A 17,086-nucleotide genomic window follows, 5' to 3' on the forward strand; every position below is an offset into this window, starting at 1 on the left:
CCAACAGTTAAAAACCCAAATATATTAAATTTACAAAAAAACAAAGCAAAAAAATGCAAATTCTAGAGAAGCTGGAAACAGAGAATCCACTGATTGTGAAAAAAGGTGCTGGAAAGGAAATCGACAACAGTGTGATCAGCGTACACAAAATGATTCTAATGTTCATCATTTTCCTGTTAGAAGAAACTGAAGCGTTCACACACACACAAAAAAGACAGGAGAAACAAGTGTTTCTTGCATAAGTTGCCGTGGTTTTACCACAGCAGCTCTTTTATTAGCAAAATCATGGAGATTAGTCCACTAATGTGCCCGTCCAATGACAACAGAGGGTTGGGGTCTAGGGGGGATATGTAACTTGAAACCATCACAGATCAGGATCAGTAACAGTGCACTTGTACTCAGCCACCTGTCTGCCCGTCTCTGCACCGAACACAGATCTACATATGGTCCTGCTGCCTGCTACAAGGCCGCCATTGGCATCCTCTGTTCAAAGCTTCTCTTTACTTCACGATTCAATCAGGAATGTTACAGTTTGTAGTGGCGCACAAACAACGTGCGCGCAGTAATTGGACAGAATAGCTTTTTTTTTGGGTTGTTAGAAAAATAAAACTTTGAAAGAGGATGGCAAGTAGAGGAATAAAGTCCCTTTGTTTTATTTTGTTCACACATTCGCACACACAGACACACATACACACACAGGCTTTTGGTCTCAATTAAAACAAAAGCTCCCACTTGCAGCGCACATGCAAACCACACGTCCAAAAAAGTTTACATGCAGCTCTCACAGTATGTCAGAGTCAGAGTGAATTGGTCTACAGAGTGACTTGGTCTTGCTTGGTTTGTCCAAGGAGGCAAAAATGATGCGATGATGAAATAAAGAGCAGAAATATGTCTACATAAACCTAACATCTAACTCAACAAAAAGAAAACACTGCAACTAAGGCATGCAAGGCACAAGCACCTACGAACAAAAGACAAAAAGTGTTCATTCATGGACAAAAAAAAGCAAAAAAAAAAAATCAAGGCCCCCCTTTTCATATAAAAAAAAATGAAAATAATGATAATAAAGGTAAAACAAGAACATTTTAAAAACTGTGAAAAATCCCAGGCCATAGACTGTTGTACAAATACTTTACACAAAATGTTTTTTCTACACACAGTCTTAAAACTTTTAGAGATGAACATAAGTTAATAAGAGATTAAAAGTGACATTCTCAGCAGGCTCCACGAAGTTCCCTCCAGTCAGAGTCCCCTTGAACAAAATCATTTGGTAAGCCGGCCGCCGCGCTGCCTGAACAGAAAGAACAACATAACACAGACACCTCGATTAGAGGAGAGAAACATGACAGACTGCAAGAGCTCGCCCTGGAAGCCGCGGGCGTTACCTTTAGAAAAGGCCGCAGTCCTTCAGGTTGTTCTTGATGATGACGTCGGTGACGGCATCGAACACAAACTGCACGTTCTTGGTGTCGGTGGCACAGGTGAAGTGGGTGTAGATCTCCTTGGTGTCCTTTCTCTTGTTCAGGTCCTCAAACTGGCACTGAATGTAAGCTGCTGCCTCCTCGTAGGTGTTGGAGCCTGATGGAGGGGGAGGCAAAGAGGACACAGTTAGACAAAATACACAAAAATAAATAAAGTATACAATAGGTATTGAGTGATGTGGGACTCTGATCGGCAATGTCAGTTCAACCTGCAGCCTTCAGAGTAGCTTTACCGGCACTGAGCTGCTCTTTTTTATTTTATCTGTTTCATCTGACAATGGTGAGATTTGTTACTGGGGAATAGCTGGAGAGGAAGCTAACAAGCTTACAATTTTACACAAGTGTGATCTCTCAAAGTGACTCACATGTAAACATTGTTCTTTACAGTTTATAGGATAATAAACAAAATTTGTGTCTAATCATCTTAGATTGTGTTGGACACAATTATTGGTGACCCTGACAAAGACACGTTGTGTCAGCCCACGCAGAGCAGAGCAGAGCAGAGCAGGAGGAGAATAAAGATATCTGTGTCATCTGTAGAGACTGCCACGCCTTTGAGTGGCAACAAGGGGCCGACAGACTGTGTGTGCTTAAGAAACGGATGACTGAATGTGAGCAAGTATGCTCTGTAGCTCAGCTCAGGAGTCGAAAAACCAAACATTGTTAAAAAAAAAAACACACTCTAAGTGTAGATGTGTATGTGTTCATAGCATTATTAAAATGATTATAATGACACGTGCATGTAGAACAAACATTTTAGACTACAGGTGGCTTTGAACGTATTCACCGTCAGGCTCCCTGAATGAAACTCACTGAGCACATTTAGACCTGTAAAACATAATGTATGATTTAACTGACCTTGTTGGATGGCAATAATAATTTAAAGGCCTTGAGTCAAGACTGTATGACTCATAAGCTCAATGCTTAATACTTAATACTTACATATACAACACACCTGCTCTGCATACAAGTGTTGTGTGTGTGTGTGTGTGTGTGTGTGTGTGTGTGTGTGTGTGTGTGTGTGTGTGTGTGTGTGTGTGTGTGTGTGTGTGTGTGTGTGTGTGTGTGTGTGTGTGTGTGTGTGTGTGTGTGTGTCTGTCACCTGCATATTCTGGGTAGCAGATTGTGAGAGGGCTCTTTTTGATCTTTTCCTCAAACAGGTCTTTCTTGTTGAGGAAGAGGATGATGGAGGTGTCTGTGAACCACTTGTTGTTGCAGATGGAATCAAACAGCTTCATGCTCTCGTGCATTCGGTTCTGAATGAGAGGAGAGACACGCAACAGTGACCAACCAGAGAGGCTGCGCAGGCTGAATTATAAAAAGTGTCAGAAAGCTCTTACCATCTCCTCATCCTCAGCCAGCACCAGGTCATAGTCACTCAGAGCCACACAGAAGATAATGGCGGTGACTCCTTCAAAACAATGGATCCACTTCTTCCTCTCTGATCTCTGTCCGCCCACATCAAACATCCTGCAGAAAGATCACAGATACACAGTGTTTGGTGTATTAGTAGGAGCATCCTTGGCCATGCGATTCTGTTTCTGCTGTTGTTAGACCACTTCACGACAATATGGCAGCTCACACGATGCACTTGATTTGAAACATGGGTATGTTTGGTGTCAGTAAGCGATTTGTTTGTAGTAATGTTAATAAAACTACTCAGTCAAAGAAAGTTTTGAGTGCAAAATGAATAGAGCAAGCCTGATAATCTGACATCAACTGCGCGTGACGTATCTGTCCTGCTGATGTCATTTTCAGTCCACATGGAGGCTGCGAAAGCATGGGTGAAAAAAGGTAAATTGACAAGTTATTGCTGCACATAAACTTACAAAACCAGCTGAGTCCATCTCATCCATGTTTGTTGCCATTTTCCTGATGCTATTTTTCAAGAACGAAGCGAGTTAGCAATGAAGGAAAATGACACCCTTATCTTTAATCCTGCCTACTAAACTCTGACTGGTTGACTGTTTCTCATGCCCATGGTAATGACACCAGACCTCATTTGAATCTGAACATATCACTGATGTGGGTGGCGACTCAGGGGTATGGCGCCGGACTGGCAGAGAGCACCACCGGTCAGCATGTAAATACAGTTAAATGACTGGACAAACTGGCAGTGGTTGAACTCACTTGAAGTGCAGGTCCTTGAAAGTGAAGTGTGTTTCCACAATACCAGTAGTTTTGACTCTGGTCCTCAGCACATCCTGCTGGGTGGGCACGTAAGCGCCGTGGGATATCCTGTCCAAGTCGTTCAGGTAACTTTGGGAAGACAGAGGTCAACAGGAGACAGAAAGATTAGCACCACACTTAAAGAGTAACGTGCCAAGCACAGTCCCAAACTAGTTCCCGCATATGAGCCAAGCAACCAACTCACTATGCTGCAGAGTCGTTGAGCTGGTACTCTCGGGAGCGGCTGAAGCAGGCCTGAACTCCTCCGTCTTTCCACAGCCGCTGGATGACCCCGGCGAGCTCGCCTGTCATGAAGCCCTCCTCAGCTGAACCCGCAAGCACAAACAGCTGCCGTGCATCATCCTATCGGGACAAAGCCCCTCCAATTAAAGTCAGAATCCACAATCATTTCATACAAATATATGTCAGTTTTACTTGTAATGTGTGTGTATTGTTCGGTTGCCCAGCGCTTTACAAAATGCTGAAATTCAGCAGATGGATGTTGACAGTTCACTTAATGTCAAAATAAACAAAGATTTAGGATAACTGTTATGTATATTTGTTGTATCATGGCAAAATTAGATTACATTCGGTCAAATAACGTATTAATCCTAATTAATTGAATTTGGATCTGCAGTCATTTTTTCCATAAAATGACAGTAAGAGAACAACATGCCTGTTTGTTAGCGATGAACTGAAAATGACAAGTTAATCATCTGCTCCGGTCCTTTCAGCTGTGACACTTTAAAATGTGGTGTCAAAAGCCAAACGAAATCAAGAAAGAAAAGCTTTGGGTGTGAAATTGATCACGATGGCAGAGCCAGGCAAGTCACGCTGAGGCAATGACTAAGCCTCTTGTTATGCCAGGAAAAAAGACGGATTCACAAAAATGAAACAAGATTCTGTTTAGAAAAAAGAAAAGAAAATACCAATGAGCACAAATCCTGCAAATGTCAAGGAAAACAGAAATGTTATTATTACTGCTGTTGACAGGCAGCTCTTCTGTCCATGAACAAGTACTTTAAAGTGACCTGATCAGCACAGTGACCAAATCAGCTGAAGGACCCAAATGTCCGTAAGCCTCTGATGTACTGAGACGCTATGAATGTGATACTTAAGCCCTACCAGCTCTATGTGACCTGCTGCAGAGGAGGGACTGAGAAGAAAACTGCCCCGCAGCAAAGGACGACATATGACTAAATAGTCATTTCCCTTACAGCACTGAGCTAAAAATCTGCACAGAAATACAACCTGGAAAATCCCAAGTATAACGGAAATGCCAGCTTCGTTTTCCTTCGCTCACCGCTCTAGCTGCATCAGCAAAATCAATCTTCAGGCGTCCCATTGCTCTGATGATGGCGATAATGGACTGGATGGTGTTGCTGTAGACCACGGCCTTGTACTGCTTGCACTCCTCCTCTGAGTAGCCCGCTTCGTGGATGATCCTGGCACACAAAGAAAGCGCATTAGCACTTGTCTCCCACATAGCTTTATTGCTGATTTGTTCATTAAATAGACTTTCGTGCTGGACTGGCATTGCCTGACAATGGCAGTGTTGTGTTTTCGGCAAACCACACAGTTACTAAAAATCTACTGTACACTACTTCAATAACGCAATCCTTCACTTTTAAAGGATTAAACACAATTACAGTAATTCACCATAAAACTTGCCAGTGATGATGCAAGATGATAATCATAATTAGCTTAGTGTGTCTATTTAATCTAACGTTAGTCTAAGGGATTAAAACACTGCTGTGGGCTGTAAATGATTCTCTAAACAAACAACCCTCGTCATGATTTGTGCGTTCTTAAATGTGATGTTGACAATCCATCCACACTTACTTCATCTGTTTAACAATTGTACTTTTTCCAGACTCTCCAGCACCTGAAACAGAAAAAAATCTAATTACAGTTGATACAGTTTCATGATGTTAACTATTTCAAGAATAAGCAACACAGAAGAGTAGGTAGTTTTCCCAATAACCCCCAAAAAGTTAATTGTAGACGAGTGTGATGTAAAGACAGCACCTGCACACACAGCTTTTTATGTGACATATTTTGTGTTGAATGAAGGGTTTGCTCTGACATGAAGCTTCATTTATCTTTTCATTTCTGTCCGAGGTTTTGTTTTACTACTCTGCTTCCTGTTCAATGACCTGTGACATGCGTGAGAAGAAAATATTCCTTCAGAAACGTCATGTTTCCACACATACGTGTCTTTTTTTTAACAATAATTTTTGTCAGTTCTGACTACAGTTATTTCAAGCTATACTGGTTACATTTTCACAGAGGCTGCCATGGTTCTGAAATAGTCAGCTGCTGCAAAATTTGTGAAAATTATGTACCTTTAACCTATAAATAGATACTTTAAAAACTACAGTAATCAATTTACACTGTGCAGGCCTACTGTCATCCCACATCAAGCATACATAAGATGCTAAATTAATGGGTTATGATGGCAGATTAAATCTCCCACTCAGAACAAAAGACCAATCTCTGCCAAATATATATACATTTTTAAATGTGTTAACTTTAACCTGCTGGGTATCAGAAGATACGCTGTCACAGAATGCAGTGTAGAAGTTTCTAAGATCCAGTTTAGCCAGGTCACAGTGCAATTGGATTAATCAACTGGATCCTCCCAGCAATGAGATTATAAACTGCTTAAACATCCCTGGGTTAGACACTCACACTGCATCAGACTGGCTGGTTGGACCCTGGAGCTGTCAGATGCATCTCATATAGACCATTTGATATGTGTGAGACCACTACTCAGTACTACAAGAGGCAGTATGATGTCATCACAGTCTTAGAGGTAGAAGTTATGTAATGTAAGAGTGATAAGAAACATATAATGGTGAAGATCTGTGATCCATTTGAGTTAGCCAAAGAAGTGTGGCACATAGTCTTTCTTAAGGTTCTCTCGCTCCCTCTGAGATACAGGCATGTTTTCAGCTGAGCACACAACATTTTAATTACTGTACCTCTGCAGGGACTCTCAGTTCCCCAGTGTTCACGAATTCATCGTCCCATATGATAAACAGCCACACACCACACAGCGCTAATATTACTGTAAACATCATAACACAGTTTAATTTAATTTCTGAACACACACTCGCACCTCACTGGGCTGCTGACAATTGTAGGGCTTAAGGGATGCAATTATGGGAAAAACTGGAAGAACTAAAATGGTTCAAATATGTCACAGAGCTAGGATGTTTGCTGGAGCTGGCCGGAACAGGGAACACGCATTTCTCTCAGGCCAATAAACACTGGGCCTGCATCTCTTCTTTGTGACCTTTTCTGTTTCTGTACATGAAAATGCCGCCTCACATAAACAAAGATCAATCTTTACGATTTGCATTTGTTCTTGTTGAGAGCAGAGTCTACATCTGAGGCAGTACTCCCACTCAAAAACTTGTCTCAAGAGCATGTCATCCGCAGATTGCTGCATTAATGCAAACACCCCCGGTGGGACGCCTGACAGAGCAGCACACTGCAATAAGCATGAGAGGCAAAACTGCATATTTCTTTGTCTTGCTTGCAAACACAAACAGTAAAAAACACATCCAACATCACAAATGTGGAAGTGAATTACATCCATGTGTTCAAAGACATATGCTAATTTACCCCATCAGACAACAAATCCACAAACCAATCCCAGATACCTCATGCAGGTGCTTGTGGGAATCGTGACAGGAAAGGAAAAAAAAAAAACATGCCACGAAAAATTCAAATCAGGTCCATCTCAAATGACACACAAACACACAAGAACCGACTGAAGCAGCTGAGCAAAGCACAGCGTCTGTGACTGTGGTCAAGTCACATGTCGGACACCTGAATGGCACACTGGCCTGCCAGTGCAGAGATCAACTACGAAGATGCACAATCCTGTTGCAGTTTGGACAATAGCTTGTAGATTGCATGGTCCAGGAAGAAATCCAGTTAGCATGCACTAGCTGTCTCTGTTGTGTGTATACAGTTGCCACATACGCTTACTGAGGTCAACCGGGCTGCATAAGTTGCTATGCAACCTCTTGCCTGTCTTTTCCTGACTGAGACAACCAGCCGTGGTCATTACCTACTGCTAATGGCAAGAACTAAGAGCAGGTGTGGCAGCTTTCCCTGAAACGATGGAACATTTCCAGATAAAACTGCAATGTAACAGTGACACAGGAATGTGGATATGGATATCATCTGAAATACATCACAGCATCCTGTATGATGTCCTAATCTTAAAGGCTGTGTCACAGTTCAGCGATGTCATCCCTTGTTCTGGCTCATGGAAACGAGAGTCCAAGCCTCTGCCTACTTGCCCACCATATTCAAATGACCATACCAATGTTTTCCCTCAATCACCCTTTCAGCTAACCTCATTTTGGATAATAGAGAGAATGAAATCACCTTGTGTGACACAAAATATCACTGCATTATTAATAAAAGACTTTTTTTTTTTTAACTATGTGTAACTCCCTTTTTTTTACAAGCCTCCTTCCAGGTCTAATGTTAGAGTTAACAGAAACACTCAGACTAGTTGAGCAGCATAGCTTGCATTACCTCTACACCCACCACTTACAGTAATTCGTTTATATTCCCGCAGACGCCAGTGTTCACATGGACGGACATTTATGTTAAAAATATGAGTTTCCTCCAGTCTGTGTCACTCGGCCTAAAGTACGTTAGTGTTAGTTTATTTTGTGGGATGGGTGGCTGAGAAACAGGAAGATAGCCAGCTACTGTATTTAAATTGACATAATAAAGACAGTCAGAAACACTTAAGACAACACTTTGGATATTTCAGACTGACAGGCCCGTTCAAAGATAACCCCTCGGACGCTGGCTGAGGTTGAGCTTTGTTGAGCTAACTAATTAAAGCTAGCGTTGTTGGCTAACCGAGCGTTAGCTAAGCGGCTAATCGCTGAGCTAAATTAGCTTACAGACTTAGTGCTGCTACTTTGCGGCTGGCGGGAGCAAAACTTAATCACGGCGAACTGATAAGTACTTAAGTAAACGACTGAACTGATTTAAATTCGCTAAAGAGAAAAAGACAACACCTCAAACTTTTTTCAGCTAAGTACACCGCTACCGTGCCATTCATATAAATCCCCGAAACGACTCAAACTCTTACGATACCACTTGTTTGTTTCATAAAGGCAAACCCGTCAAGTTATTCAGCATTAACGCAGCTACATTTAATTTGATTTTCGCTCATATAAACACACATCTTAATAGCTAGCGGGTAGCTACAAGTTTGCTTCAGGCAGTGGACAGGAGGAGGGTCCCTCCCCATCAAATAAACCGACACCCCGTCCATCCATCTTTCTCTCACCGAGCAGCAGCAGCTTGACCTCCCGGGCAGCTTTTTCTCCGTCGTCCCGCAGATTCCTGTCGATCATCTTGCTCCTCTCCTGCGCCGCCTTGTCGTCCGTGCTCAAAGTACATCCCATCTTCTCCTAACCTGGCCTCCGAATAAATAAAAAAATATGCAGACTAAAACACAACTTTTAACTAGGCGTGCAACGACATGCAAAGGCTACCGAGCTAGCATCCAGTGAGGAGGAGCAGGCAGCCCGTCTCCCAACACTTGCGATTCAAACACGCCCTTGCTTCGGACTCAAGCTTCCGATCTCACGGCCGAGATGTCTAAAATATTGTAGTTAGTTAACCACAAAGCGCGGCTTTCACAATAAGTGGACCTCCTGCTCGCGATTCAATTAGGCAAAGGGAGTCGAGCACAGGCAGTATCATTCACGGAGAGAAGGGAGTAGACGCCAGCATCTGCGTCGGAGTCTGAAAATGTTCGCTTCCTGTTCTTCACACGTACCTGTGAACTGCGCATGCGTGGCAGCGCAACAAGCTTCTTTCAAAAATTGAGGCTTCTTGTTCATTTTAGGCTGTGATTACTGTGGAAAACCAGTTTCTCCAAGAAAAAACGAAACAACACGAAAACTAAGGCACAGTACAAGCAAAAATACGAGCGGAAATATTTTTGCCAAAATTATGAAATAGTGAAAAATCTGATGTATGTCAAAGTTTTGAAAAAAATATGACTAATTCAATACTTTGACTCAAAAGCTCATAATTTTATTTTAGTAAGTTTGACTTATGATTACACAATTTTGGCGTTATATCTCATAATTTTGATTTAATAAGTCAAAATATTGACTTACGGTCTCATAATTTAGTAAATTGAAATTTCGACTCAGTATCACACACTTTCAATTTTTTCAAATTATCAACCAGTACTTAATATTATGTCTTCTTTTTATACATGACAATTCATGTTTTCCTGACATACTGAAAGCATTTCAGGAGCGCCAGACTATTAGGCAGCAAGTCAGGCAAATCAGCTGCAATAAGACTGTGGCTCATGTTTGTTTTGTATGAGTGTGCAACACCAGTGGGAGTGTGAGAGATCATTATAATGTGTACTTCATCTGTGTTGTCAGTGCTGATTTGCATTGCTAAAGCTCAGTAACATGTTTGCATGTGCCGCTCTTACAGCCGTGCGCTGCTCAAACAGAGACACTTTTAGTGTTGAAAGGCTCAGCTATTTGAGAATAAGATGTCTTCAAACATAGTATATTTGAATACAGGTGAAAGAGAACTGATTAATTTTTTTTCTTCACTTCTTTTTGCAAAATTTACTGAACATTTCTCAGATTTGTTGTTTAAAGGCTAAAATGACATTTTAATACTCAAGTTATTCCAACTATAAAAATATGTTGAAATGAAAAGCTGCTCCTTCAGGGTCAGATATAGACACAGACAAAAAAGAAGGAGGAGAAAAAAGTGTATCATTTTCCAAAACAAGTTAAAGACATGCAGACTGCATTAGTGTCTCACAATCAGCACAGGTTACAGGAAAATAGCAGGGGCCAGAACAAACAGTATCACTGAATGAAAGCATACATGTGAGAATGAACTCTTTAGAAGAGATTTTAACAACATTGGATCCAGAGAGTGGCTGCTCTGATGGAGGTCTGCTGTCCTGCAGTGTTACGCTTCCCTGCCAGGTAATGAAAGGACATGCTGGGGCTCAAAAACATAGGGTTGCATCCTGTGGTTAAGCTTTCTCTACAACCACATCCAGGAATTCAAATGACCAGCGGATGATTGTCTGAGGCCAAGCTATCTGTAATCTGGACGACGATGATGGATAGAACAGAAATTTACAGATGATGTGATCATAAATGAGAAGATGAAATGAATAAAACTGACATGCATTATGCTTATCATAAGGGCCGCACAATTATCTGAACAAACTGTCTGATTATAGAAATAGGTGGTGGAGGAATATGAAATCAAAATCAACGTCTTTTCATGAATTTGTTTCACCTCTCGTGAACCATCATGTTCTCACTGGTGTTATGTATAAACAGGATGAGAGAGGGCTGCAACGTGGTCAGGATTCATATCCTCACTTTACATATGATTTCCATGTCAGATGGCCACTACATCATGCAAACTAATGCTATATTTTTTCTAAGTGAACATGGAAAGATTTTCCACACATGGTCAGGAGAAGCCATTAGGTCACCAGCAAAAAAACCCTTCTAATAATCATCAAACCAGTCCGGCTTCCAAAGGAGGATGTGCTACATTTTTATGTTTTGTTTCTGAGTGGAGAGGGATGTGTATTATTGTTGCCATGACGCAGCTCCCCCACCGTGCAAGCAACAGGAAATGTTTTGGCTCCTTTGAGTGATGGAGCCTCATGAGTGTGAGTTGAATGGTGGAGAAAAAGAGCAGCTTGTCAGCACTCTGATGCTCATTATGTTCCACAGAGATCAGGGCCTCCAAGTGGGACCTGTTAACGTGTGTGTGTGTGTGTGTGTGTGTGTGTGTGTGTGTGTGTGTGTGTGGGCCATGTATTCCTCACATCGTGGGAAGATAAATCTGCTTACACAGTCACATTGTGGGAACTCGCCTTCCATATGGGGACAAAATGCAGGTCACTATAATGTAAATCATTACATTTTAGGATGAAGATTGGGGTTAAGGTTAAGATTAGGCAAGTACTGGTTATGATTATGGTTAGGATAAGTCTCCAGGAAATTAAAATAAGTCCATGTAATGTCCCCAGAAATTATGGAAACATGACTTAAACGTCACACCAAACTCCATCCATCCATTATCTATACCACCTATCCCTTTCGGGGTTGCGGGGGACTGGAGCCTATCCCAGCTACAATGGGCGAGAGGCGGGGTACACCCTGAACCGGTCGCCAGCCAATTGCAGGGCCACATACAAGGACAAACAAACATTCACACTCGCACTCACACCTACGGACAATTTAGAGTCACCAATTAACCTAATGAGCATGTTTTTGGTCTGTGGGAGGAAGCCGGAGTACCCAGAGAGAACCCACGCATGCACGGGAAGAACATGCAAACTTCACACAGAAGGGCCGTCTGACCCGGGGATCGAACCGGCAACCTTCTTGCTGTGAGGCACGCGCACTACCTGCTGCGCCACCGTGCAGCTCCCACACCAAACTCTAAAATTATGATAATTATTATAATTATAATAATTATTATAATTATAAAATTATGAACTGGCTCATATGACTTTGATAGCAACACAGACAACATAGCATTGATCTGGAATGAGTCAGCAGTTGATGGGGATATTGCACTATATATATGTTGCAGAGTGGATTTTTGGAACATACAAAAAAGACATACAACATAAAAAGATAACAATGAAGAAAAAATAAAGAAAAAAATGGTAAACATGGTAAAAGCTCAAGGCTCGTCACTGTGATGGACTGCAAAGACAGAGATAGATACAAGTTAACCAATAGATTGGATCTAATCCATTTGGAGTTACATTTATGAAGGTGGAGGTTTAAAGTTTGGAGATGGTTACCAGATCCTCTCAGTGTCATCAGAGGAGCCACGTATTGTGAATCTGTGAAGTTTGAGATGCTTGAGTGTAGCTGAGAGGATGAGAAGTCTTCCAGGGCAGAAGGATCCATCTCTGGGTTAACTCAGTAACACGTTTTGTTATTTTGAGTTTAGTTGCAGGAGGATTATTATTGGTCTCATGCCTCTCCAGCATATTATTTCATCATAAACTATGGTTACTGTCAGTGAATGCTGATTCAGCCATAAAAAGTGTCTGCTAATTTCTGATTTCAACATGTTTTATTATGCTGAAGCTGCCCTCGCTCATTTACTGAGTGCCTTTGGTTTCCAGTGCAGGCTGGTTTGATCACTTCCAGTTGCCACAAAAACTCTGGGCATGCTTTCACTCTCTTAATGTTGACACCCTACATCACAGATATACGGCAAAAAGTAAAATATAAGAAAGATGAAATATCTTAAATCAAGGCAATATATGCTTGTTTTTTGTCTGACAAGAGACATTTTCTTACCAGGCAGTTTTTATGTGAGAGCTGTCATTGGTTTCAACTTTTTTTTTCTTTGACTATCTTAAAAAGATATTATAGCTTCTTACTGCAATTCTGTAACTGGTTTTGAGTAACAGTATATCCAGAATCATAAACTGCTTGATCGACACTAGTAAAGCTGCTTTGTCGAAGTCAGAATGTCTTTGCATGCAAACAAATGTACCTGTTTTTAGTCTGAGGACTTTCAAGATAACTGTGAGTTCTTTGACAGTAGATAATTTTATTTGTTTTAAGAATATTAGATAATTTTGCTGATTTTAAGTAATATTTCCCCCATTTTGCTGCTTTTTTTCTTCTTTTTTAGAACTTTTTTTTGGAGTGTATCTGCAGGTCTGTGGGACACAGGACTTTGCATGAGGAGTTGTTGGAGTGACAAAGGGCAAATATTGGGCCTCCAGATGGCAGCAGAGTCATGAAGCACCCCATCAGTAGGAGACAGATGTGTAAATGTAAATAACAACAGAGCGCATCATTTGCAAACAAACTGTGTTTACAAACAGCTTTACAAAGTGTTCCTGAGCCCATGTAGTAACATCCTTTATACAATCATGTATTCAGAAAGTGGCAACCTCGCGCCATCCTCATTTGTGAACGACTGAGCCTTTCCAGGACGCCCCTTTCATACCCAATCATGATGCTATCACCTGTTACCAATAAACCTGTTTACCTGTGGAATGTTCCAAACAGGTGTTTTTGGAGCATTCCACAACTTTCCCAGTATTTAGTTGCTCCTGTACCAACTGAGGTAGAACACTAAATATTTCATCTTTGTACTGTTTTCAGTTGAGTCCATGTCAAAGATTAGCAAATGATCACATGTTGTTTTATTTATGTTTTACACAACGTCTCAACTTCATTGGAATTGCATTTTAATATCAATCCCCAAACAGGTGTGGAATATGTTTAGATTAGTATAAAAAATGATTGGTAATCAGCAATCTTGTTAAATGTTAATACCCAGTGTTTTTGTAGCTTGACCTACACTTCAGACTAAAAGACAGGATATCTTGGTTTTGACAAGAACAAACTGCTGGAGTAACCCTTTAACAGAATTAATTAGTATTTCTTTCACAGCAATTTATTTGTCTTTCTCTTTGGGTTATCTTTGCTGTTATCAGTCACATACAGTGTGGAAAGCTTTGGATTTGTGTCAAAGCATAAGAGCAACATTTGCTGAGCAGAGGCAGTGAATGAAAACCATGCATCAGGATACATCACAGTGTCCTTTCACCATGATTAGTTGTGGAGCTTCCTTTATGAAGTCCTGCCTGGTAAATCTTATTATCTTTAAATGACTTGATGTTAAGTGTTTTGTCTTTCAGTTGAAAATAAGCCAACAGTCTGGCTGCAGGGAAGAGAAAGTGTAATGCTGCTTAACATTATCAACTCAACTGTTCTGTAGTTGCATTTATCTAAAGCCCTGGTTATACCATACATTACCATTAGATTAGAGAGCCAAGCATCAAACTCAGAAGTTCATTTAACCCTTACTGCTGTTCTGAAGGTATTTCCACAAACCTCAAAGACTCTGCTTGTGCAATGTGAAACATAATGTTAAAGTTTTGTTCTACGTTATATTTGTCTGTACTGATGTTGTTTTCTATTATTTTACATTTTCTTACAAAACAGCATTTTTATGTTTTTTTTGTGTCATACAAAAGGCCTATTTTTTCATCCAGATGATTAGAAGTGTCTGTCAGTGTCACTGTAAGTGTTGCTCAATGAGACTGTTCTGATGTGCAGCTCTGTGGTTGAATCTAATGGTAATGCATGATCTGCACAAACTGGGACTACTTTATCTACAGGTAATATCAATGCTAGCAGTTGAGCAGAGTCTATGTGGCCCAAATCCCAGCTGAGCCTGCACACAATGATGAATTACAGCCCGTCTTTGATGAATCATCAGGGGAGATTAGAATGTCACGATTTGCTGCAGGCCCAGACGAGTTACAGTAAATGTCTGTGTGTCATCAACAATAGCCTATTAGTGCATGATGAAGTATTATAATTATGTGAGCAAAACTTGCAGTGTGACTTCTTCCCCTCTCCTTCTGCTGCACATCTTCTGAGTTTCTACAGCTACGTTGACAGCTGAATGCACCAGTAAATTTCAGAGAAGGCGAAGCTGTCTTGTCAGACGTGTTAGATAGAGGGCTGCTATTGTGTGTGGCCCCTCTCCATTCAAACAGCTGCTCAGGCTCCTGCTAGATGACCTCATTTCCCAGCAGCCTTGGGGCTTTGCTTTACATAGTGCAGAGGAAAGAGCTTCATTGTTAGTTGTTTTTTTTTTTTTATTCCTGGTGCACATAAGAGTGGTGCATGGCAACTTTTGTATGAGGGTGCTCTTCTTTTTGTGAGGACACTAAGAGATGTTTTTAAGGACTTGTTGTGACACTGTTTACATGGACCAGAAACAGAGATAGTTAGCATATGTGTATAAATAAGAAGAAAGGGAATGACGAGAGAGGTGATAATGTGTTAAAGGGAAGTGTGTGTGTGTGTGTGCAGATGGTGATGGCTTTATCACTCATGGTGCTGTGCAATAAGAAACATCATATGCCCTGCAGCAGTGCATCTTTTATGGTCCTTGTCTGTCCTTCTTTCAACTCTGAACACTTTCTTTTCAGCCCATGAATGTATATATGACAGTTGGGCTTTTGAACTAAGGTCAGCTTGAATGTAACTCCACATGAAAAAACATATTCCATCTGACACGATAAGACAAAGGATGAAGCCTTTGATGAAACTAAGACCTTTAGCCAGTCCATTCACATATGCAGACACTAATTCAGTGCCTGCGTGTGGAAGCCTTCTTATGACGTTTTCATGCAAAACAATCGCCAGTAGCCAGCGAGGACTTAACACGACTGCACGACCCTTATGAATTATACATTCAGGGTCGAGCTTTAAAACCACACATGCCATCGCCTAGAGGAGGCATCGTGAAATTGGCTCTCGACTCATGTTTTGACATTTCCCTTGGGATCATAAGAGCCATATACATGCTGCCACATCATACACATGTGGTCCTATTATTTCGGAAGAGTACAAATTCATATGAGTATCTCTTTCTGCTGTCACAGTAGGTACTTTTAAATATACTGTGAAAAACATCCAGCCTCTCATTTGGTTGTTTATAACACGAATACTAAATAGGTTACAAAACGTGACTCTTTTAGCAGAATGACAATGCATCACATTTAACTGGGAGGATTGTTTTGGGAAATATTCTTATTCACTGTCTGGCCAGGAGTTGGATGAGAAGATTGAATCCACTCTCTTGCCTAGTTTAGCACAAACACTGGAAACAGAGATAAACCCAAGACTAGCTCTGTCCAAAGGTAACAAATCCCACCAACCAGCCCCTTTAAAGCTTAACAGTCAACATTTTCCAGCTCTGTGTTTTTTGCAGGGTGCAATGTGCCAGAACAGCTGCAGCCAGAATTTAATACACAATGCAATGCACTGCATGTTACAGATGCAAAAACTACAATGTGGACTCACTCAAGTAAGTGTTTTAGTTTACTTCTCAATACTGAGTCTCCACTATACAGTGCAAGGAGCAAATGAGTAAACAAAGGAGTGATTTTGGGCACCGCTGGTTTCGTGGCTGGGTGCAGTGACTTCCAGCAGTTTCCCCTTGATTCCAGTCTTTATGCTAAGCCCAGCTAACTGGCTGGCTGCTGTACAATAATATTTACTTTACAGTAATGAAAGTAGTATCAATCTTCTCTTGACAAGAACGAAAATAAGTATATTGAACTATTTAACCATTAGCTACTTTACCATTACTTATCCTTATAATTCAATCTATATTTTAAGGTCTGTGTTATCCAACACAATCAGACAAAGCAATACTGTAACTAATCACTGATTTTTAAAATATTTATAATTACTACAAGTAAGACTTGCTTGAGGGTTTCCGGATATTGGAAAAAGGAGCTTCTAGGAGACAGGAAACCAAAGACATACAAAGCCAAACACATGCAGAGGAGACAAAACCTCATATTGATTTATAGT

General features: G+C 40.9%; 1 protein-coding gene across 1 annotated transcript; it reads right to left on the minus strand.

Annotated features, from left to right (window-relative positions):
- Positions 1-235: 235 nt before the first annotated feature.
- On the minus strand, positions 236-9,483 carry LOC139337152 (guanine nucleotide-binding protein G(i) subunit alpha-1). Its single transcript, XM_070971595.1, has 9 exons — positions 8,980-9,483; positions 5,493-5,535; positions 4,954-5,095; positions 3,856-4,013; positions 3,612-3,740; positions 2,822-2,951; positions 2,584-2,737; positions 1,386-1,578; positions 236-1,291 (listed from the first exon to the last, which is right to left on the minus strand). Exons 1-8 carry the CDS (start codon positions 9,095-9,097, stop codon positions 1,388-1,390), a joined length of 1,065 nt encoding a protein of 354 aa, XP_070827696.1. The 5' UTR covers positions 9,098-9,483; the 3' UTR covers positions 236-1,291; positions 1,386-1,387.
- Between the last annotated feature and the right edge of the window lie 7,603 nt (positions 9,484-17,086).

The sequence above is a fragment of the Chaetodon trifascialis genome, chromosome 10 (genome assembly GCF_039877785.1).
Source record: "Chaetodon trifascialis isolate fChaTrf1 chromosome 10, fChaTrf1.hap1, whole genome shotgun sequence".
Classification (NCBI taxonomy): domain Eukaryota; kingdom Metazoa; phylum Chordata; class Actinopteri; order Chaetodontiformes; family Chaetodontidae; genus Chaetodon; species Chaetodon trifascialis.